Source organism: Podarcis bocagei, assembly GCF_964188305.1.
Source record: "Podarcis bocagei genome assembly, chromosome: 7".
NCBI classification, from domain to species: domain Eukaryota; kingdom Metazoa; phylum Chordata; class Lepidosauria; order Squamata; family Lacertidae; genus Podarcis; species Podarcis bocagei.
In genome coordinates, this window is record NC_138132.1 from 4635715 (window position 1) to 4660268 (window position 24554).

The 24554-nt window shown below is 47.1% G+C and overlaps 1 protein-coding gene across 1 annotated transcript in view; it reads left to right on the forward strand.

Moving 5' to 3' along the window:
- The window catches only part of LOC308591515 (uncharacterized protein), a gene marked incomplete at its 5' end in the record, with an annotated part of 32182 nt that extends 10772 nt beyond the window's left edge, over window positions 1-21410 (forward strand). Inside the window, 9 exons of the mRNA XM_081202283.1 lie at window positions 3374-3650; window positions 5209-5371; window positions 7840-7989; window positions 12603-12763; window positions 12983-13159; window positions 15669-15810; window positions 16834-17021; window positions 17949-18090; window positions 21048-21410. Of these exons, the coding sequence (XP_081058409.1) occupies window positions 3374-3650; window positions 5209-5371; window positions 7840-7989; window positions 12603-12763; window positions 12983-13159; window positions 15669-15810; window positions 16834-17021; window positions 17949-18090; window positions 21048-21229 (1582 nt within the window). The remainder of the gene's footprint in view (window positions 1-3373; window positions 3651-5208; window positions 5372-7839; window positions 7990-12602; window positions 12764-12982; window positions 13160-15668; window positions 15811-16833; window positions 17022-17948; window positions 18091-21047) is intronic.
- Window positions 21411-24554: the final 3144 nt, after the last annotated feature.

Below are 24554 nucleotides of genomic sequence, written 5' to 3' on the forward strand. Positions count from 1 at the left end.
TGAAGCTATCTTTTTAGGAATTCTAGGTGCTGAAATCCCAAGGTATCAGAAAAGACTATCTATGCGACCATGGCTGCATGGATGTTATTGGTCCAGAGATGGAAAAAATATAAAGTTCCTACCAGAGAAGAATGGCACATGAAGTTGCTGAACTATGCTGAAATGGCAAAATGACTGGAAGAATCAGAATCAGGAAGACTGAAATTTAAATAAGGAATGGGGAAAATTTATAATTTATCTTAAAGACCATTGTAAACAGTTAAAATGGTTAATAGGGTTGGAATATCTCTTGTAATTTAAGGGTGGATTCCAGACACAGTGGAAATGTAAAAGATTTGGATCATCATAAAAGATGCGGGAGGAAATGAACAATAATAGGACCCACAAAGGGGAGGATGGAAGACCAGGAGATTCCTTGCAATCTTGTTTTTATGATTAATATTTGATATATCTCTGCAAAATTTTAATTTGAAAAACCAAGTAAATCTTTTTTTAAAAAAAACATCCTGGGTCTTTTCACATGACAGATGTTGTGGAGCATTGCTTTATATCTTGCTTTCGTTGTGCTATAGCACAAGTGTGCCACTCTTGGCAGCAATCATGTAGTTGCATTGGGAAAACGTTGGAGAATTACTAATAAAGTGGAATGTTGCGTGGGTAAAAAGGAAAAGGGACCCCTGACCTTTAGGTCCAATCATGGCAGACTCTGGGTTTGCGGCGCTCATCTCTCTTTATTGGCCGAGGGAGCCGGTGTACAGCTTCCGGGTCATGTGGTCAGCATGACTAAGCCACTTCTGGCGAACCAGAGCAGTGCATGGAAACGCCGTTTACCTTCCTGCCGGAGCGGTATCTATTTATCTACTTGCACTTTGACATGCTTTCGAGCTGCTAGGTTGGCAGGAGCTCGGATCGAGCAACGGGAGCTCACCCAGGGATTCGAACTGTCGACCTTCTGATCAGCAAGCCCTAGGCTCTGTGGTTTAGACCACAGCGCCACCTGCTGGTAGTCCAGTATAAATCCCTTGAGAATGCATTATTATTGCATAAATGGCATGCTGCAGAATACACCCACAAAAAAGCACCAGTCTGGAGAGCAATCTTAAATTCCAGAAAACAAAGCATAGTTCAGAAATGGCAGGTTCTGCCCCACTTCATCAGTAGCCGGAGAGGGAGACACCATATCAGTAACACTGACCAAAATCCAGTTCCGAGAACAATCTTGACTTCCATACAACAAAGGTTCATTGTCATCATGTTAAAGAAAAGCAATCCAAAGACTAAAGATTTGGGAGTACCGCCTTCTGTTGCTGGAAAAACAAAAGAAAGTAATTATTAAATTGTTTAAAGCAAAGCAGAAAGCTTGATTGATGGTGGAAATAAAGATTTCAATGGATGATAGAAATTTCAGTATCTTTTTTTGTTCCCTGCCACTAAAGAACACGAGAAAATGAAAGTGGAGCAATCATTGCTAGTTGTGAGAAAAAGAATACGAAGCAGGAACACAAGAAGTGTGAACGTGCCCCGTCTCCCTTGATTAATATGATTCGATAAATATATGAATCAATGGTACAATTGCCCTTGGAATACTATGTGCGATTCTGTTTGCCTGACCTCCAAAAGGAAATTGTAGAACTGGAGAAAGTTATTATTATTATTAACAACAACAAACAACAGCAACAATTTACTTATACCTCAGCTTTCCCCCCTGACAGGGACTCAAGGCAGCTTTTGGATAAAATAAAACAATTAAACATCAATAAAATTAACCCCCCCCACACCCCACCTACATTACATACAATCACAGCAAAAGCAGAACGGCAGCAGCCCGTTTGTTAAAAGCAGTCGGTTTCCAAAATGGAAGTCAGTGCAATTGAAATGAAAGTACCGGTAAGCTTTCTCCAGGGCAGGAGCGTTTCTCTGTGGGATGACAGCAGGGGGGAAATCAACGAGTAGAATTGTTTTAAGAGGGCTTTTCCCCTAGGGGGTACTGAAGGGCACGCAGTACCCGTACCCCTCTCTCTCTTGCTTAAAAAGTGTGGTACTTAGTGTAACAATTTCATGGTGAGTACCGGCACCTATTTTTCTAGGAAAAAAGCATTAGTTTTAAGAGTTGTCTTAAATGTCAGAGCTCAAGTTTTTTTTATTTTTTGGAAGGAGGTAAGAGGCGATAGGCAGATCCTCTGGATACTGGGGGAAGTTGAATTTCTCAGAAATTTCAGAGTGTAGGGTTGGCTCAGCTATGTCCAGACCAGCAGTGGGGCATCTCCAATTAGGCCTATCAGACTTCACCTTTTGGCCCCTGAAGCCCTTTTCGCCAAGCCACACACCCCACCCTACCTTTGGCATCATGCATGATGTCAGGTGTGGGGCAGTGTGGTATGCCCCACAAAGGACATTGCGACAAACATTGTCTCAAGAAGGGCACTGACAAACTGGAACGTGTCCAGAGGAGGGCAACCAAAATGGTCAAAGGCCTGGAAACGATGCCTTATGAGGAACGGCTAAGGGAGCTGGGCATGTTTAGCCTGGAGAAGAGGAGGTTAAGGGGTGATAGGATAGCCATGTTCAAATATATAAAAGGATGTCATATAGAGGAAGGAGAAAGGTTGTTTTCTGCTGCTCCAGAGAAGCGGACACGGAGCAATGGATCCAAACTACAAGAAAGAAGATTCCACCTAAACATTAGGAAGAACTTCCTGACAGTAAGAGCTGTTCGACAGTGGAATTTGCTGCCAAGGAGTGTGGTGGAGTCTCCTTCTTTGGAGGTCTTTAAGCAGAGGCGTGACAACCATATGTCAGGAGTGCTCTGATGGTGTTTCCTGCTTGGCAGGGGGTTGGACTTGATGGCCCTTGTGGTCTCTTCCAACTCTATGATTCTATGATTCTATGATCTGCAAACAACAACATCCTGGAGATCCTGGGCCTCGGGGAGAAAAGGCTGGCCTTGAATTTCAGTAAGGTTCAGAAGCTCTGTGCCTGGTATGACCTCACTGGATACAGTCCTCTAGAGTCGCCTCTGCGCGCTGAACCCAGAGGCGCTGCTATTGCTGGGAACAGACTCAGCCTCCCCTATGCAGCAAAGGTCTGGTCAATGAACAGCCCAAATACATGAAACTATGTAGACTTTCTCCCCAAAATAATGTCACTGAATGAACTTTTCTTCACTCAGATCATTGCCCTGGGGCAATCATGGGGGGGGGGAATTAACCTCTCTAGTCATGAGGAGTGTCCTCTGTTGCCTTCCTTGCTGATACCAATGTGGAGAGGACACCAAAGTGCGCTGGCAAAACTCATAATAAATAAGTTATGCAAACTGACCTTTATCCCTGTTATCCTTAACACAGGCTCATAGTTAATCTTTAAATGAGTTCAGGCTCCTTGGATTTATAGGCAGCGCTTGGGATGCCCATCCACTTCTTTGCAGAACCAAAGTACCAGAAGCAGCAAAGTCAACGACGGCCGTCAGCTCCCAAATGGGCCTCTTTGGAGTGTTGCCCTTCTTGCTGGTCTCCTGCATCACCTTCTTGCTTATCCTAATCCGGAGGAGAGGTGCCACAAAGGGCAAGCTGCCCCCAGGCCCCACCCCGTTGCCTTTGCTGGGCAACTTGCTCCAGTTGGATGTTCGGAACATCATAACATCTTTTCAGAAGGTGAGTGTGGGTCTCTGCTGCCAGCAGGGCTGGGGGCTGCTATGTGAAGGAGGTGTCCCAGTGCCATTCGGAGTGGAAGAGGAGGAGCTACCCCTAGGCAGGATTTGTTACTGCAGAAAAAGAGGAAACGGCCTTATACAGATTCAGACTATTGAGCCATCTAGTCATGTTTTTTTCTGCTCTGCACTGTCCGGCAGCAGCTCTCCAGGGCTTTAGATGGCAGGGACTTTACCTGGGTTCTTCTGCATGCAAAGCATGTGGTCTTCCACTGAATCACACTGTGCTGGTCCCAGGGGGGTTACCGTGCGGCGTGGTCTGAGTCCGGTCCTGGGTCGAGGGTCTGGAGGCTGTCTGTCAAGGGCGAAGCGGGGTCCAAGGCAAGGAGCCGGGCGTGGTCAGGAACTCCGGAAGAACAGGTCAGGGTGCTGACAGGAACAGGTTTCCAGCGATGTTGCTCCTGCAACCTGGGACTGGGCTGACTGGCCTTTATCTCCTCTAAGGCCTTGTAGCACGTGAAAGTTAGTGGTTTTGGCAAAGTGCAAAAATAAGGATCAAACAGACGCAGCAATGGAGAATAAGAAGGTGAAGTTTATTGCCAGGCAATAAGGACCCAGTTGGAATATTAAAGGGAAGAACTGGGACCCCGATTGACAGAAATCCAGGGGTCTTTATACCTGAGCAAATCACAGCAAATCATAGATCATAAGACAATCATGAGGGACTCATAATATTGTCAGCAAGAATCAGCCAATCAGCAAGCAGTTGTCACGCTACCTCTCCTGGTCTAGCACTGGATTCTAGTTCTGCTTTCCAATGCTTGTGGTGACGCTCTGTCTAACCTTTCCCCTAGTTATGACAGGACAGGGAGCTTGGACATTTTGTGGTTTTGCTCTTCCTGTTCTGTGGATTTATTTAGCCTGTATCTGAGGGGAATTTGTACCAGAATCTCTGATTCATGTCTTTCCCCTTTGTCCGGGGTACACAGATGTTTTTAGGGGAAAGGTCGGTTCCTAACTTTGCTGTTTCAAGCAGTTTGCAGTTAGCTAAGGCACAGCTTCCCTTTTGATTCAAAATGGATTATAAAGTACTGTAATCCTTGATTTGTGTAAGCATATATGAATATATATTGAATATATTGATTACTGATAACTAATTATATGGATAGCATAGGGGTAGCCCTTCTTCCTTGCCTCAGCCTAGGGCGGTCCCGGCCCACAGGTGACTCGCCTCTCCTGGCCTGGAGGCGAGCACTCCTTCTGCGGGAACTTAGTTCCCTCTGCCTCTCTGCCCTGAGCCTCTGCAGCTCAGGAGAGGCTGGAGGGTTACTGGACCTAGAGGCAACCTCACCTTCCCCTGACAGGGCTGGGAGAGGAGCACCTGCAGGCAATGGGTCCTCAATCACCTCCGAAGCCAGAGTGGATTCATCTGGTGTCTGCTCCTGAGGTGCGGGCCCTTCAGATTCAAGCCCCTGCCCCAGCTCAGCTGGCCCTGGAGGTGGGGACTCCTCACGCTGTTGCTTTCCATCCAAGTCTCAGGTGTGTTCTTTGTCTCTTGGCAGTTCCAGGAGCAGTATGGCTCAGTCTTCACTGTCTACATGGGCTCCCGGCCAATTGTGGTGCTGTGCGGTTATGGAACCATAAAGGAAGCACTAATAGATAATGCAGAAGCATTTGGAGGGAGAGGAGTGATGATGGGTATGGATGAAAGCATCAGGGATTATGGTAAGTGGCAGCTTGAAAATCGAGTGTTTTTAGCAGAAATGAATGCAACCGAAAGCTGGGATGGGATAAATTTATCTTGCAATATTAGAGGAAGGGCCATAGCTCAGTATCAAGAGTACCTGCTCTGAATGCCGAATGTCCCAGCTACAGTCTCTGGCATTTACTTGAAACAATGGAGAGCAGGTGCCAGTCAGTATACTGAGCTGGATGGACCACATGCCTGACTCGATAGAAGGCAGCTTTCTATGATCCCTGTCTTTTTCGAACATTTTCCATATAAACCCAATAATAAAATAGAACTTTATGAGTCAGACATATAAAAAGTAAATCAAACCAAGCCCAGCCTGGGATTCTACATTCACAAGAAGCAATAATAAAGCAATTTATCTGGATATTTGCGATGAGATAACATACAAGTGGAGAGTACCATCATAATAAATGAGAAAACAAGAGGTGTGGTGCACTTGATTTACAAGATATACCAAAACATGAACCTATAACTGAAGCCACCAGAGGGAGAAGGAGCACTGTGATTCTCTAATTTAATATAGCTCAGGACTACTTTTAGCCTGAAAATTGCATTCCACTATAGGAAACTTTTCAGTGATGTGAATGACTGTGGTAAGTGATGCTGGAGCCAAGGTGTGGGGGGAAAGAAGAGGAAAAGGTTTGCATGGCCTTTCCTCCCTCCCTCCCTCCCTCCTTCCTTCCTTCCTTCCTTCCTTCCTTCCTTCCTTCCTTCCTTCCTTCCTCCCCCCACCTTCTTTCTGCCACACACACTTCATCCTTCCATCTGTTATCAGTATTTTCTGAGCTAGATGGACTAAGTGGTCTGACTCAGTATTCCTGCGTTCTTGCATGGCAGGGGGTTGGACTAGAACAGGGGTGTCAAACTCAAATTCATTGGGGGCCGCATCAGCAGTTTGGTCACCCTCAAAGGGCTGGTTGTATCTGTAGGACTTACAGTACAGGAGAGAAGAGTTCAGGCAGCCGTTGGATCTGTCACATCACAGGATGGCATGCACTCAATATAAAAATAAGTGGAGGTTTCCTGTGTAGAATGGCCGGCGCCGCTAGAGGGCAGACGTTCTCTGGCTTGTAGGCTGCCGCGCATGCGCTGAAGCGCATGCGGCTTTCTTGTGTCAAAAAAAAAAAAGCGAGAATAAAAGGTGAAGGCTGGCGGCCGGCGGCGGCTACACGGGCCACATGACGAGGTCTGGCGGGCCGGATTCAGCCCGCGGGCCTTGTGTTTGACACCCATGCACTAGAAGTTCATGGGGATCCCTTCCAACTCTATCATTCTAAGGCAGCTTTCCTATCTTCCTTTTCTAGGGATGGGGGAGAAATTAGACTCACTTTTGATTTTCTCACTTTCCAGTGTTCTCACTTTCCCCCATTTCACTCCTAGGAATGGCAAGGTCAACCAATTTGGCTTTTCTAGACTTCTCATTTTTCCACTTGTCCACATTTTCACACCACTTTTCTTTAAAAACAGCAACAAACCTCTCCAAAATTCTCCAGTGTTTTAGTTCGGATTTCTCCTAGGAAGCACATTTTTGTGTGCCGTTGTGACTAATGTACATATTTTATCATTGCAAGCAATTTTCCCCAATACAATGCATTTTGATGTTATTTTCACTGTTTCACGAACATATTTTAATGTCTCCTTTCCACTGTTTTTATAGATATTGGCTGGAGAACCGCACTGCAAAATTTGGACAAGTGCAAATTTTGAAGTGTGGCTGTGTTTCAGTTCTCCTATTGTTTTGCAAAGTATAAATGAGTGTGAATTAAATGTGAACCGAATCCTGTTTAATATAGGTAAGCTGCTTCTTCTCTCTCCCTTCACAGCTGCCTCTTCCTCCCTGCTCTCATTCTCACCTTCTCTCTCTCCATCTTCCATTTCTTTCTTGTTACCATTTGCACCAATGGAAGCCACTGGAAAGCCGAACTCTTGTTGGGATGGTTGGGAGGTCCCAAGAAGGAGAGCCATAGGCCTGGTGGTTGATTCCTGTGGTCCAGAGGCCTGCCACCCCTGAGCTGATTCAAGGTGGTGAAATTATGCCGAAAGTCTGCTTCCCCTCAGCTCATGCCAACTGTCCCTCCATCTTTCTGTGCGGTGACTTCCATGCCAGGGCTTCCTCTATAACTGCTGCAATGCAGGGGGTTGGACTAGAGGACCCCTGGGGTCCCTTCCATGTCTACAATACTGTGATTCTATCCCTCTTCATCTCAGAGAAACCAGAAACACATTGCTTTTTCCACTGTTCTCTGTGTGGCCCTTCCATCTTCTTTTGGACCAGACTTGTAGTGAAGAAAATGTCCCCCCTGGCACATATGGCTGCCCCTGTGAGAACGGGATTGTTAAACTAGAGGGAGGTTCTGTGTGCCATTGTTTTCCGTGTAGCGCCTCCATCTTTTCTCCCCCAGTCTTCTGCCTTTTCTGTGGCGTTTTTCTCCATATCCAGGCGTGGTTTCCACCAACGGGGAACGGTGGAGGCAGCTGCGTCGCTTCTCCCTCACAACCCTGAGGAACTTTGGGATGGGGAAGAGATCCATCGAGGAGCGGATCCAGGAGGAGGCCCAGTTCCTGGTGGAAGCCCTGAGGAAAACGGAAGGTGAACGTTTCCCCTCAGAAGGGGTGTGCTTTTGGACATTGTCGTAGCAGGAGGCGAGGAAAACAATGCTGTAACTGAGGAATGGCCGCGCATCCTGCCAAATCACCCACCATGCTTTCCTCACAATCGTTCAGTCCCCTGTCAAATAAGTGGGTCCGGCTTTCCTCCTTTGCACCTGCCGCTTTGCCCACAGAGTTTGTCATCTGGTATCAGGAGATGGTGTTAGTCCCTTAGGAAGATTGTGGCATATACAGTGGTACCTTGGGTTACATACGCTTCAGGTTACATACGCTTCAGGTTACAGACTCCGCTAACCCAGAAATAGTGCTTCAGGTTAAGAACTTTGCTTCAGGATGAGAACAGAAATCGTGCTCCAGCGGTGCGGCGGCAGCAGGAGGCCCCATTAGCTAAAGTGGTGCTTCAGGTTAAGAACAGTTTCAGGTTAAGAACGGACCTCCAGAACGAATTACCGTATTTTTTGCCCTATAAGACGCACTTTTCCCCCTCTAAAAATGAAGGGGAAATCTGGGTGCGTCCTATGGGGCGAATGCAGGCTTTCGCTGAAGTTTGGAGAGTGAGAGGGGTCGGTGCACGCCGACCCCTCTCGCTCTCCAGGCTTCAGGAAGACATCCGCAGCCTAGGCAGCGGATAGTAGCTTGCTTCCCGGAGCACCGGGCGCGCTGAAAGCAGAGCGCCCGGCGCTTCGGGAACACCTCCGCAGCCTAGGCAGCCCTGCGGGAATTCCCCGCAGGGCTTCCCACGCTGCGGATAGCAGCCTGCCGCCCACCGCGAGGGGCGCCCTGAAGCAAAGCGCCCCGCGCGCCGGACAGACATCCGCAGCATGGGGAGCCCTGCAGGAGTTCCCTGCAGGGCTCCCCACACTGCGGATAGCAGCCTGCCGCCCGGCGGGTGGGACGCCCTGAAGCAGGGCACCCCTCGCACCGGGCAGACATCGGCCAGCCCCACAAGCTTGGGGGACAGCAGGGAGCCGCAGTGCCGCCATCCCGCTGTTCCTCGACCTGGTTCGGTTTCCCCGACCTGCTTTTGGGGGGGGAAATAAAGAAAAGATTTTTTTCCTTTATTTCCCCCCCAAAAAACTAGGTGCGTCCTATGGGACGGAGCGTCCTATGGGACAAAAAATACGGTACTTAACCCAAGGTACCACTGTAAAGGATCGCCTTCCTCCTTGTGTTCCAGCCCAGATGTGCAAAAAAGGGTTTAATCACCACAGAGGGGTCAATTGCGGTGCCACATTCTGTGGTTTTCTGAGCACCCGGCGCCTTCCCTCAGAAACTCAGCCAGATGAGTGGGGTATAAATAATAAATTGTCATCGTTATTATAAACCATGGCAAACTAAGGCCTGGGGGCTGGATCCGGCCCAATCGCCTTCTCAATCTGGCCCACGGACAGTCCGGGAAGCAGCGTGTTTTTACATGAGTAGGATGTGTCTAGGGGCCTAGGGGCATAGGAATTCGTTCATTTCTCCCTCATAAAATATAGTCCGGCCCCCGACAAGGTCTGAGGGACAGTGGACCGGCCCCCTGCTGAAAAAATTTCCTGAGCCCTGTATAAACCTTGGGCTTGTCTGCCTCCGTTCCCTCTTCCCTCAGAGACTCAAGGGGTGAGACATCTGGTGAGGAACCAAACGAGTCCCGGGATTGTTTCTGTGGAGAAATAAGACCCATTTTTCTCTCTCATCAGACCAGACAAGGGATGTAAGCAAACTGAGCAGAGGCAATAGAGCCGTCCTCTTGCGGAGTCCTTTTCCCGCCTTTTCCGCTCCCCTGCCATGAAGAGGCTAGATGAACGCCAGGCTCAAAATGGCCGTCTTTCTGCCAGGAGCTGCCTCTTCCTTTCTCCCTTTGTCTCTCTCCTCAAGGCCTGGAGGGTCAGGGGAGCCTTTCCAAGGCCATGGGCCTTTAGAGGGACACAGGAGTTGCCTCAGGATTTTGTTTTTTAAGGAGGATTCAAAAGGTTCTCTTGCCCTCTCCCCCAGCCCCCAGAGTAAGCTCTGCTCAACCATCCAAAATAAATTAATGACTAGACATGCCTTGTTCTGGAATAAATTAATCACTAAACATGCCTCACGAGTCCCTGAGGAATTTGGAAGTTCCCCCCTAGAGGATGGCTTGGAATTGCCTTGCTGGGTGAAACTGCAAGATGGCCTTGTCCCTTTTCCTCGTTTCCTTAGACTTTCCCCTCAGCTATTGAAAAGGCAAAGCTGCCTCTCTTTTACCACAACTTTCCAAGTCATTGTCTTAAGGATCTCTTGAAATTCACATATGTAGCCTTTTTAGGCCCTTTAAACCATGGGTAGGAAAAATGTTGCACCCGAGCTGGGACGAAAAGGAGCCAAACGACACCAAGGGGTTAAATCCAGAGAAAGAGCTTTATTCTGCCATCCTGGGTGGGCAGAGGAGCAAGTGTGATAAATCACAAACAAGCACGAAGTTCACAGGCATTGCACAGAGTTTACAGTGGTGCCTCGCAAGACGAAAAGAATCTGTTCTGTGATTCTCTTCGTCTAGCGGTTTTTTCATCTTGCGAAGCAAGCCCATTGACGGATTAGCGGATTAGCGCTATTAGCGGCTTTTAGCGGCTTATCTGCTGATCGGATCAGCTGATAAGCGGCTTAGAAAAAGGGGGGAGGAAAAAAACCCCGCAGGAACTCGCAAGACATTGTCGTCTTGCAAAGCAAGCCCATAGGAGATTTGTTTTGCGAAGCACCTCCAAAACGGAAAACTCTTTCGTCTAGCGAGTTTTCCGTCTTGCGAGGCATTCGTCTTGCAGGGCACCACTGTATATCCCCCTTTCTAGTTCCCTCCCCCTTCTTCAAGAGTCCTGCCCAGGAGTTCCTCTGAGCATGAACAGAAAGATGTCTTGGGATCATTTTTGGATTTTCCCCAGGAAGGGGGTGAGAGGGTTTTCAGAGTGTTCCCGTTGTTTCATTCTTGTGCTTTGGCTTGGTTCCCGGACAGAAAGCAAGTTGCAATGTGGTTCTTTAGCAAGGCCAAAGGCTCTGAGAAAGGCCTGAGAAGACAAGGGGCTCTGTTCTCTACAGTGGTGCCCCACAAGACGAATGCCTCGCAAGACAGAAAACTCGCTAGACGAAAGAGTTTTCCGTTTTGGAGGTGCTTCGCAAAACGAATTTCCTATGGGCTTGCTTCACAAGACGACAATGTCTTGCGAGTTCCTGCTGGTTTCCCCCCCCCCTTTTTCTAAGCTGCTAAGCCGCTTATCAGCTGATCTGATCAGCAGATAAGCCGCTAAAAGCCGCTAATAGCGCTAATCCGCTAATGCTTCAATGGGCTTGCTTCGCAAGACGAAAAAACCGCTAGACGAAGAGAATCACAGAACGGATTCTTTTCGTCTTGCGAGGCACCACTGTACCTTGTTGCAATCTTTTTTTTTAGTTACAGCAAGCGCGGAATGCTTAGCTAATGCATTTTGTCTTAGAGGAAAATGCAGTTTTTAAAATGCTCAAGGCGAGGCTTTTGAGGCCTGGCTGGGGGGGAATTCACAGGCAGTTTTTAGGGCTTTCTGGGGTAACCCTAACTGTACCCCTTCACTATATAGAGTTTCATTTTCTGGGGCACAGTTTGCCCATGAGGGTGGATATAACCCTCTGTGTTTTCTGCCTATGCCTTGAGAGTTTAATATTAAATAAGAGTGCATTCTTTAAATGTAAAATAATTTTTCTTCTTTCCTTTCTCTGTCCCTCTGGAAAGTTTTTAATAGAATTGAGGATAATTTCTATATCTTGCCTAATTAAGAGGAAGGACAGCCCCCAAGCTTTCTAGTATTCCACGGCATGGCATGATCCTGACCATGTGCAGAGGTTTATTTGGCTTCATCTAGCTGGAGAAGCATCGTTTGCATATTTCTGGATGCTGTTAAAACATTCAGGAGCTATTTTTAGCTAAATGCACCAGTGTCCATTGTTGTTTAGTTGTTTAGTCGTGTCCGCCTCTTTGTGACCCCCTGGACCAGAGCACGCCAGGCACTCCTGTCTTCCACTGCCTCCCGCAGTTTGGTCAGACTCATGCTGGTAGCTTCGAGAACACTGTCCATCCATCTCGTCCAATTCTCCGGCCACTGCTGAGTTTTCCAAATTTGCTGGCATATTGAATGTAGCACCTTAACAGCATCATCGTTTAAAATTTTAAATAGTTCAGCTGGAATATCATCACTTCCACTGGCCTTGTTGTTAGCAGTGCTTTCTGAGGCCCATTTGACTTCACTCTCCAGGATGTCTGGCTCAAGGTCAGGAACCACACTACCTGGGGTACACGAGACATCCATATCTTTCTGGTATAATTCCTCTGGTATAATTACTCCATGGACAAAAGCAACAGGCATATAAAAGTGCCCATTAGGCATATTCTTTCTCCTGAGGAAGGCAGCCCTGCTTAGGGAAATTTTTAATGTTGGATGTTTTATTGTGTTTTTAATATTTTTTGGGGAGCTGCCAGAGTGGCTGGAGAAACCTAGCCAGATGGGTGGGGTATAAGTAAATTATTACTATTACTATTACTATTATTATTACTCTTTTAAACCACAGGATGCATCCTGGCATCTTAGGTGATGTTGTCCCCATTTTCCACCTCCCCAGGGCACCCATTTGATCCGACCTTCTACCTCAGCCATGCCGTCTCCAATGTTATCTGCTTTGTGGTGTTTGGCCAGCGGTTCGAATATGAAGACAAACAGTTTGTCTTTTTACTTGATGTAATCAACAAATCCTTCCGGCTCATGACTTCCGCTCCATCACAGGTAATGGAGGCACCTGCTCACCTGGGACAAGAGAATGCATCCATAGCCTCCCGTAACCTGGTTATTTCATGCCCTCCACTTTTTTAAAAAATGGCTCATTTTTATTTGGGTGTGGGTTGGGAGGGCATAGTACAGGGCCTGGGCATTAAGGGGTCCAGACCATGGGGTGCAATACAATGAGGAAGCTTAGACAGTTATGTCTGTTATTTTTCTTCAAAGATGAAGAATTTTTTCCCAGGCCTGATGCAGATCCTGCCAGGGCCTCACCAAGAAGTGCCCAAGTACATGAAGGAGTTAATAAACTTCATCTCTCAGAGGGTCGAGATGCACAAGGAGTCCTTCGATCCAAATTGCCCCCGGGACTTCATTGACTGTTTCCTGGCCAAAATGGAGCAGGTACTTGTTGGGGGGAACCGTGTGTCTCCCAGTTATTGGAGGTTGACCTTTCTCACCAGTCTTTGTTCTGACATAAAGGGCTCATCCAGACTTCCTTTTGTTCTGCATTTCTAGGCACAGGTCCACACTTGAAAGCACCGTGTCTAAATGCTCCCCCCTTTTTCTTTTTGGTCCTATGATTTCTCCGTTACAATCTACTCTTTGCCGGACTTCCGGTCGGCGCCATCGACTAATGGCGGATTTCCCGCCGAGCTCCGGTGGGAGTCTGCTCCGCGAGTTCGGGTCTGACCGCTACGGCGAAGCGGGGACCCATAAAAATCACAGGCGCGGAAGCCTGTGAACAAGGAGACTCGGCGGGCACCTTTGCGCCCCCCAAAACTGCAAAGGAGCCTTTTTAAAGGCTCCGGAGCGGCAGCGGGTGTGCGGTACGGTGCTGAGAGTTGTCACCCAGCCCGTGGAGCGAAGCCGAGTCGCCATGGTCGGAGAGCGCCTATTCCTTCCTGAAATTTGGATGTAAAATTAACTACCCGTGAGTAGGACTTAAAGATCTATTAGGATTTACAAGTAACTTAAAGAAAATCTGGCCGGAAACGGGACAGGCACAAAATAAGGAAGTCTGCCTTCCCGGACTGCAGAAATTTTAAAGCAAAGAAAGTACAAAGCCGTAACTTGAGAAAGGTTACTGGGGAACTAAGTAAACTTGACATTGGAATTGAAACCCCCCTCTTGCAGGCAGGAGCAGAGGGGGAGGAAAGTGTACTTTTGACAACCTGCATGAAAAGGAGTTATTGGAAAAAATTTTCCGCTGTCTCAAAGCCCTTGGAACGGACTGCCTAAATAAGAAAGCGAACAGAGAACTGTCACTTTGTTAAGACTTTTTGAAAGTTACTTAATTACTGGACTGCTGGGTTTTGGAAAGATACTTAATTACTAGACTGCCATTTGTTCTGGTCCAGCATCAGGGGCGGAGCAAGGGGGTGCGGTGGGTGTGGACCGCCCTGGATGTCACCACTGAGGGGGGTGACAAAATGCTGGGCAGCACTCACCATAGGGCTTGCAGTGCGCCCAAGCCACGCATTTCTCCCGGGAGAGACACGGTGACTTGGGTGGCAGCAGGCTCTGCGCTGCCCAAACAGTACACCCGCTGCCTCCCCCCAGCTGTAGGGCAGCTGAGTGGGAGGAGGTAGGCAGACTCCGGAGGCCCCACGGTGCACCCTGCCCTATGGGCGGCTCGCCCCGCCCCTGGGCACACCGCCCCAGGCGCCTGAGTGGCTTCCTCCACCAATGTCCAGCATTGAAAAGCGGGTTTTCCTGGGGAAAGTGGCAGGGCTAACAAACAATCAAAAAGTGGTTGGCCCTGGAGCTTTAAAGCACAGACCTCTGCCTAGAAGGCAAAAGGTAAGTTTGGAAGACCCCCAAGTGTGGCTTCCTTCATGCAAGGGCCATGGGATGAGAAAGAGCCCAGAAAGTGAGATGTCTGTGGGAGGGCTACGGGTCCTGCATTCCTGGTGTAGACAGTATTGAATTAAACGGGCCAGTGGTATGACTCCGTACACAGCAGCTTCCCATGTGCATAATTCTCCACTGAAGAATGATGTACACACAAACAGGAAGCATACAAGGATGATGTCCAAAAAAGAACATCACTTTCCCTAAAGGATGGGTTCTTAATTTACACAATTTGCTCAATACGGTTTGGTCAAAAATGCCTTTGTCAACGGATTATCCAAAAAGATAATAATATAATATTTATTAAACTACAGTGGTACCTCGGGTTAAGAACTTAATTTGTTCTGGAGGTCCGTTCTTAACCTGAAACTGTTCTTAACCTGAGCTTAACTTTAGCTAATGGGGACTCCCGCTGCTGCTGCGCGATTTCTGTTCTCATCCTGAAGCAAAGTTCTTAACCCGAAGGACTATTTCTGGGTTAGCGGAGTCTGTAACCTGAAGCCTCTGTAACCTGAGGGACCCCTGACCATTAGGTCCAGTCGTGGCTGACTCTGGGGTTGCAGTGCTCATCTCGCTTTATTGGCCGAGGGAGTTGGTGTACAGCTTCCGGGTCATGTGGCCAGAAGGACTAAGCTGCTTCTGGCAAACCAGAGCAGCGCACGGAAACACCGTTTACCTCCCCACCGGAGCACTTTGATGTGCTTTGGAACTGCTCGGTTGGCAGGAGCAGGGACTGAGCAATGGGAGGGCAAAATCTCGTAGGAGGACCACCTCAACCGGTACACTTAAATATTTTCTGTCAAGTACAGATGTCTTCATTTTCATTAACTCCTATCCAGTCAATCTCATTCAGGGAATGTATAAACCAAAATATTTTTATATAATAGAGGTTGATAATATACAGCATAATTGTTCTTTCATAATTGATCTAAATATACGAAAAGGAAATCCTGCTGGCCATACACCAGCCATCCATAAAATATTTGTGCAGGCATGCTGATTGGCTCCTGGTTGTGTAACTTGCTCTCTTCTTCCCTCCTCTTCTTCCTCCCTGCGCCAGGAGAAAGAGAACCCAACTTCGGAATTCCGTAATGAGAACTTGGCTGTTACGGTTCTTAACCTGTTCTTTGCAGGGACAGAGACAGTCAGCACCACCCTCAGATATGGGCTTCTCATCCTCCTCCGATACCCAGAGATAGAAGGTGAAAAAACAAGACCAAATCTTCCTCACTCAGTCTTGTTGCCCGTCTTTTGGGCTGCCTTATGGGTTCCTTCCTTGCCAAATAAACCAGGACTCCCTCTTAGCTCTAGCCTATGAAAGTTCCACTGGGACAAAACCCGAACTCTAGTCTGCCCTGGTCCTTTCTTTGATCACCCCGGGGCCAGAACATCTATAGCAAGCACTCCTACTATTCTAGGGTTCACACTGGATCAGTGGTGGTTTGATGTGAAATTGCTGCTGGGAATAATCTGGAGTAGTTTTAGACCATTCCTAGCAGCTTCTTGAGATGATGGGGCAGGTTGTTGTCTTTTGCATGACCGGAAGGTAGCCGACTGTCCAATGTTAAGAGAGTCACACCTGTTGCTCCATCCACTTTTGGCTTTGGTTCTACCCACCATTGTCATGTGGTCCCTGAAAGGTTCTACACAAAAGACTACGGTCCCTGGTTTCAAAAAGGTCTTCCTTACCCCCAGTCTAGCCCCTTATTATCTGATTTGAGTGGCAGCAGCACCCCAGGCTCTCAGGTGAAGAATGGTTTTTTCTATCAGCTTCTACATTAATCCTTTAATTGGAGATGCCAGAAACAGACCCTTCTGTATGCAAAGCATGAGCTCCATTTTGATTTTACTTTCTACACTGCTCTGATATATATCAGAATTGGAGAATAGCCTCTACCAAAGGCATCATGGAACTTTGAAGAAGCACAAACTCAGGATGAAAGGGAGACACGTTTGGCAAATTCTCACCACGATCAACTCCCGCCCAGAAACCTATGTCCCTAATGTGGAAGGATGTGTGGATCCAGAATTGGCCTCCACAGTCACTTATGGACACACTGTTAAGACCATATTCATGGAAGACAATCTTAATCAGCCAAGAGTGATCGCCAAGGAAAGAAAGGCTATCAAAAATCTTTCCTCCTCCTATAAATGCATATATCTAACCACCTCCCACCGCCTGGGTACCACAGTTTATAGTTTTAACCCTTCTCTCTTCTTTACAGCTAAGGTCCAAGAGGAGATTGACCGGGTCATTGGGAGGAACCGCAGCCCCTCCTTAGAGGACCGGAGTCAGATGCCCTTCACGGATGCTGTCATTCATGAGATCCAGCGCTTTATAGACATCTCCCCACTGGCACCTCCTCATTCGGTGACCTGTGACACGCATTTCCGGGGCTTCAGCATTCCCAAGGTGCGGTGAGGCATGTGGCCAACAGAAGCATTAGTGCTAGGTCCAAAATCCTACCTGCAGGTGTACAGATGGAGCTGTGCACATGTGTGTTCGCCCCCCCCCCCCGTGAAAGAGTAGGAAGCTGCAGTGGCCTAGACCAGGCATAGGCAAACTCCGGCCCTCCAAATGTTTGGGACTACAGTTCCCATCATCCCTAGCTAATAGGACCAGTGGTCAGGGGTGATGGGAATTGTAGTCCGAAGCATTTGGAGAGCTGGAGTTTGCCTATGCCTGGCCTAGATGGTTGTGGTTCCACTTTCCATCATTTACAGGAAGCAGAAGGAGATGTGCGTCTGTGCAGTGCAGCAAACTCGAGGACTAATCAGTGAGGCAGGATGCCTGTGGTGCAAATCACGCCTGATGGACAGAAAAGCAGTCCCTCATCACTGTGGAAGGACTTTAGTATGGCAGCAAACTCAGTCACACACATCCTGTTATAATTGTGCTGTCTTACCTTAAATAACCTGAGCCATCTCCACACCTGCATTTGAGCAGGTTTGAACTAACTACGTTTCTTATTGTGTTATTAATGCAGAAAGTTCAAGAGGTTTAAGCTGTAGGTGGGTCTGGCACAGGGCGAAAGGCCAAATGCAGGATAAAGAGGAAACAGAAGGCCCTGAACTGAATCAGTTGCAGTAATAATAATAATAGTAGTAGTAGTAGTAGTAGTAATAATAATAATAATAATAATAATAATAATAATAATAATTTCTACTCCACCCATATGGCTGGGTTTCCCCAGCCACTCTGGGCGGCTTTCAACAGAACATTAAAAACATTTAAAACCTTCAAATTCCATGCCGCCTTTGGTAGAGGCTACTCTCCAATTCTGATATATTTTATATATCAGCAACCGTTGCTTTTGGGGTCTCTGTCTTTCCTCTCCAGGGAACCACAGTAGTGCCATTCCTGTCGTCCTGCATGCATGACCCCCAGCACTTTGAGACACCGAGGAAGTTCAATCCTCATCACTTCCTGGATGAGAGAGGGTCCTTCAAGAAGAATGAGGCCTCCCTCCCATTTTCAACAGGTATTGCACATCAGCTTCATGGTAGGGAGGAACGCATGGGAGGGCAAGCTCGGCTAAACCTTAGAAGGAATTAAGGATGTGAAGGAGGAAAGAAAGAGTGAGAAGGGCAAGGATGTCGGGTTAATTTATAGGAAAATAAGTCTTGGATTGAGCATTGTGTTAGTATTGCGGGAATTGTTGCCAATAAAACAGACATGGGTTCTTCCAAGGAAACAACAACACCACAAACTGGCTAGAATAGAGATAGACTTGTAACCATTCAAGCAACAAACATACTAAGGTGCCATGTGCAAGACAAAGCCTGGAGATACTGTAAACATGGAGTGGATAAATGTACAACTTTATCTTAACAAGTTACAGTGGTGCCTCGCAAGACGAAAAGAATCCGTTCTGTGATTCTCTTCGTCTAGCGGTTTTTTTCGTCTTGCGAAGCAAGCCCATTGACGGATTAGCGGATTAGCGCTATTAGCGGCTTTTAGCGGCTTATCTGCTGATCGGATCAGCTGATAAGCGGCTTAGCGGCTTAGAAAAAAGGGGGGAAGGAAAAAAAAACCAGCAGGAACTCGCAAGACATTGTTGTCTTGCGAAGCAAGCCCATAGGAAATTAGTTTTGCGAAGCACCTCCAAAACGGAAAACTCTTTCGTCTAGCGGGTTTTCCGTCTTGCGAGGCATTCGTCTTGCGGGGCACCACTGTACATGTGCAGTAAACGTTATACAGACTGGATAAATGAACCGTTCAACAAGTAGCGTAAGTCCAATCACAGAACGGCAACCCTGTGCCACCACAACGGCAAGGGTAGCACACTGGAGAATATGAAAGTTTTTCAAAGCTGTTTTTCAAAGACTGAACGGGATGAGATGTTCTTTAATGGGTCTTGAGTTGGAAACACAAAGTCGTATGCATGGATTAATCACGGGAAGGCAAATCAAAGCCACCACCCTGGTGAGAATAACGCAAGTGGGCAACAGTTTTCTCAGGATAAAGAAAGTATTCACAGGCACAGCTAGTGTTCAGACTCATAACAAGCAGTGAAATACAATACAGGTGTATAGAATCAATCATCACATGATTACATGGTGCAGCATCACTTTTCTGTTACAACCAAACAACAGTATACATATTAACTCATACACAGCATCCCAGATCGAATTCAGTATTCAAACCCTTTGGATATAAGGTTCCTAACTGAAATATTAATTTATACTCCTTTTGCAGCTGGGCATTTATAGTACTGAACAAACAACTTGTCACGTGACATAATATATGTGCATGTCCAAAGCAAGATTATAAACTGCTACATAAGCAAAAACTGAAGTCCCAAGAATCCACCCCCACCAGTACATGATTGTCAACGCTGTTGTAAATAACTCTTGGGGGGGGCATTCTCAAGCAGACTCTGTCTGCTCACAAAGAACCGGTGGGATAGCCATGGACCACTGGGGCAGGTAAATCCCACTGTGTTCTGTTACATGGATAGTATGCATGCTGGGGACCCGCATTACATGTAGCCATTTGCAACCCATGTCCCAGCTGTGAGCTAAATCTCTGTGATTCACCTATTAGCTGTATTCCTGCCCCAATGGGGCAGCCTGCAAAATCATCAGTTTCATAAGGCAACAGATTACCATAACTCCTCTATTAGAAACACACTCAAGGAGTTACAGGGATACACATTATCACATTTATTGTGGCCCTCTGGGCCACCACCACAGTTGGAGGAATATCGCTCTAATATTATTATTACTATTATAACTATCAGGGACGCGGGTGGCGCTGTGGGTAAAACCTCAGTGCCTAAGACTTGCTGATCATAAGGTCGGCGGTTCGAATCCCCGCGGCGGGGTGAGCGCCCACCGTTCGGTCCCAGCTCCTGCCCACCTAGCAGTTCGAAAGCACCCCTAAGTGCAAGTAGATAAATAGGGACTGCTTTATAGCAGGAAGGTAAACAGCGTTTCCGTGTGCTGCACTGTTGCTGGCTCGCCAGATGCAGCTTCGTCACGCTGGCCACATGACCCGGAAGTGTCTTCGGACAGCGCCGGCTCCCGGCCTCTTGAGTGAGATGAGCGCGCAACCCTAGAGTCGGTCACGACTGGCCTGGACGGGCAGGGGTACCTTTACCTTTACCTTTATTATAATTATCAGGCCAGTGCAGAGCTTGTCTGTGGCCGGGGCAGGGGTTCTCGGTCATCTGGGAATAACAGGGTGTTCCTGGCATGACAGCGTAAGTCTGGCGGGGCCCCCTGGCCAGCTTATCATTCGGAAGCCCAGGGCAAGTGTCCCTAGCTGCCCCTCCCACCCTTTGCACGGGCCTGAATAGTATTATTATTAAATTTGTATACTGCCTGAAATATACTCGGAGTCGAGAGTGGATTTCATGCTCTTTATTCAGCTCATAGCGGTGAGGAGGAATGGAAGTTCCCCCAGAATGTCTGCTTTATATACATTATTTACACAATGGGCCCCACGTGACTGGCTAATTCCAGGATTCACCTGTAGGCCAATCAGGTTGTGGATTCACTTCCACATGGAGCTGGATTGGGTGGCTCCTGTGGACCAATCAGACTCCTGCATTCTGGACCCTATTATTCTAGGACCAATCAGACTGCTGCCTTTTGGATCCTATTCAACTCAGTACATAACACTGCCCTTCACCCGAAGATCTTAGGGCAGTTCGCAACATAAAAAATACAAAATGAAAACACAAAATACATAATAAAATCCTACAGTGGTACCTTGGTTAAGAACTTAATTCGTTTCGGAGGCCTGTTCTTAACCAGAAACTGTTCTTAACCTGAAGCACCACTTTAGCTAATGGGGCCTCCCGCTGCCGCCTTGCGATTTCTGTTCCCATCCTGAGGTAAAGTTCTTAACCCGAGGTACTATTTCTGGGTTAGTGGAGTCTGTAACTTGAAGCGTCTGTAACCTGAGGTACCACTGTCTTTCTTGTTTCTCCAGGGAAAAGGGTCTGCCTTGGCGAAGGTTTGGCCCGTATGGAGCTCTTCCTATTCTTCACAGCTGTGTTGCAAAACTTCCACCTAAAATCCCTCCAGGAGAGGGAGGAAATAGACATTTCAGCGGATGTGCGAGGCAGTTCAAAGCTTCCCCGGCCTTATAATCTTTGCGTGGTTCCACGGTAAATGGTCCCTGCTGCATGAGCACTGAAATATTTGGGGGATGCAGGTCCCTCTTCTATGTCTCTCTCTCTGATTGGGAGATCATATTAACACAATGAAGGTTCGTGGCTGGAAAACTGCTTTGAAAATCACTGTGACTAAAGTGTGTTATGTGTAGAACTCAATATAAAAGGAGTCTGCCCTGCTCGTGCTTCTTCTGTTTTTGATTTTTCTCATGGTAGTGTTGTAAACAAAAATTGCCCTTTTCCCTTATGGGGTATCCAAGAGCCCATATAGAGTCCTTACATAGGTTCCCTATTGGTAGGAGAGAATAACAGAGGCCAACCAGAGAATATTGAGAAGCAAAGCAGCTAGTAAGCTTGATCTTTATTGATCTGTTGCAACAGGGTGCTCCCCTCACACGCAGGAGAGGAGGAGGAGCCAGAAAAATGGTGTGCAAGGCCTTATAAAGACTTTTGAAATTGCCACCCTGTAGATCAAGACCACCCCCAGAAACATCATACATACATCACAGAAGGGGTGTAACCTAAGACCACCCCTCAGATACATCACAGAAAAGGTGGTCTTAAAACAGAAATTTCAATATTGTTTTTCTCTTGTTCTTGTTTATCTCCTGTCTGGCAGGTTACTTGACTGGATTGCCTGGGGAGCCTGGCCATTCTTTTGTAGTGATAAATACTTAGTTCCTGGGCCATGTCACACACTCACACCTTATTCAAACACAGACATACCCTTAAGACAGGATTTGTGAAGGAAAAGACAATGGGGAGGCTTTTCCAGTTTGACCTTGCAGAGAAAAATTTGCTCAGTTTAGGAATCAAAACGGCTTCAGGTCGGTCTTCCCGTGTATGTGCGGTTATGAACATTACCATATATCTAAGACCTCAAAATTCCTATCACAGTAGAAAAAGAAAAGAGTATTAACCAGGAGAAGAAAGCAACAAATAGGTGAGGTGGCTCACTCAATATTTTATTCTGTGGGAGAAACGCAGAATGTCTTAAGAGGAGAATTTAAGATCTTTATAGAAGATATATGTGAGTACACAGACACATTGGAGGAAGTGCCTGGGGTAGGCAGCGTTGTGCATGCTTCAGTTTAGTCTAAACACCTTCTCTCTGTCTCTGAATGGAAGATAACACAGTACATACCGGTACCTTGGCTGGGAGTCCTGGAAGACCTGCTCGCTGCCTTGCAGGATTTCCCCCACCTTGCTTGGCAGGGCAAGGCCCTGACTGACTCCAGCTCCAAGAGCTGTGGCTGCTGAGGAGGCCAGAGGCCATCTGTAGTGCAGAACCAGGTCATCAAGCCTGAGCTTCCACAACTGCCACCAGCCATGAACCACCCCATAAAACGCAGTCATCTAACCTAGAAGTTAACAGCAGAAGTCGGCTGAAGCCTTGTTTTTCTGCAATGGGTGGAGATGGAATTAAAATTGGGGTTTCACCCTGACACAGGGCTCATCCACACTTCTGTTTTCCCATGTTTTCTAGGCATGGGTCTGAGAGGTTTTTGGTTTCCCTCATGGCTTTCCCTGGGAAAACCCCCTGCTTACCCCTGTATCATAACAAACATCAACCAGGTTTTCTGCATTGCATCCATTGCATTTTTCAACAAAGACTTTGCTGAAGAAACATAGGAAGGCAACAGAGAAAACCCAGAGGAATCTTCTGGGTTTAGATGTCACCGCTGATGAATTACCGGTACTATTTTCTCAGTCAAACAATCAAGTTAGCAGAATAAACATGGAAGCACACTGTTTGTTGAAAACCCAGCCATTGTAAGTTGGGTGGGGTAAGAAGGTACATAAGTGCTAACGCAATGTCTTCCACAAGGAAAGCATTTGTTCCTCTTCTGAGGAAAGGTACTCTACAAAGGGAAGAAGTTGGTTGGTGGTTTGAGGCAGGACCTCTCTCTTTTAGGTCAGTGGTAGGGAGCCTGTGGCCCTCCAGATGTTCAAGATGCGCAGGGAGATCTTGAGATGAAAAATAAAATCAATGTGGCATCCAAAAGAGATGTCATAAGATAGTAATGGGTGACGTCAGCAACCCTCAGATCGACTGGCTACATACATGCCTTGGGCAAGTCACTCTTTTCCACTCTCAGGTGGGAAATGTAATAATGCCATGTACAATGGGGGCAGGGTGGGTTTCAATAAGTAGCTGGAACTCTTGAGTGCCGCTTCCTACACCAATTGCCAGAAATTAGCTCTTGCATCCAACTGGTTTCATTGAGGAAAACAAGGCAAAAGGATCCCGTTCCGTGTTTGAGGTTCGTTGTTTTTTTTTTTATAAAAAAAATCAAATTCAGGATTTTTACATACATTATATTGTTGTTGTTTGTTGTTTAGTCGTTTAGTCGTGTCCGACTCTTCGTGACCCCCTGGACCAGAGAACGCCAGGCACTCCTGTCTTCCACTACCTCCCGCAGTTTGGTCAAACTCATGCTGGTAGCTTCGAGAACACTGTCCAACCATCTCGTCCTCTGTCGTCCCCATCTCCTTGCGCCCTCCATCTTTCCCAACATCAGGGTCTTTTCCAGGGAGTCTTCTCTTCTCATGAGGTGGCCAAAGTCTTAGAGCCTCAGCTTCAGGATCTGTCCTTCCAGTGAGCACTCAGGGCTGATTTCCTGAAGAATGGAGAGGTTTGATCTTCTTGCAGTCCATGGGACTCTCAAGAGTCTCCTCCAGCACCAGAATTCAAAAGCATCCATTCTTTGGCGATCAGCCTTCTTTATGGTCCAGCTCTCACTTCCCCTTCATGGATCACTGCCTTGCCGTGGTGAAGGGGCTTGAATAACTCAGAGAAGCTATGAACTATGCCGTGCAGGGCCACCCAAGATGGACAGGTCATAGCGGAGAGTTTTGACCAAATGTGATCCACCTGGAGCAGGAACCGGCAAGCCACTCCAGTATCCCTGCCAAGAAAACTCCATGGACAAAGACAACAGGCACACAGTGCATATAAAACATTATTGCACCACTTGAAACAACAAGGCTTCCCCCAAAGAATCCTGGCAACTTTAGTTTGTTCTGGGTGCTGAGAATTGTTAGGAGAACCCCTATTACTTTGGGGGGGGGGGAGAGAAAAACAGTTGCAGTAACAACTTCATTGTCGCTCATCCTTATTCCAAAAGACCAGGTGGGAACCTTTTGAAAAGTAGTTAAGGCAACAACTGTGAATGAATTTCCTTATTCCAGTTAAACTGAAAAGTTGCCATATTGTTCTCAAAGAGGAAGATATTAATTTTGATAGTCATTAAATCAAAATCTGAATCAATATAATACATTACAGTGGTACCTCGGGTTACATACGCTTCAGGTTACATACG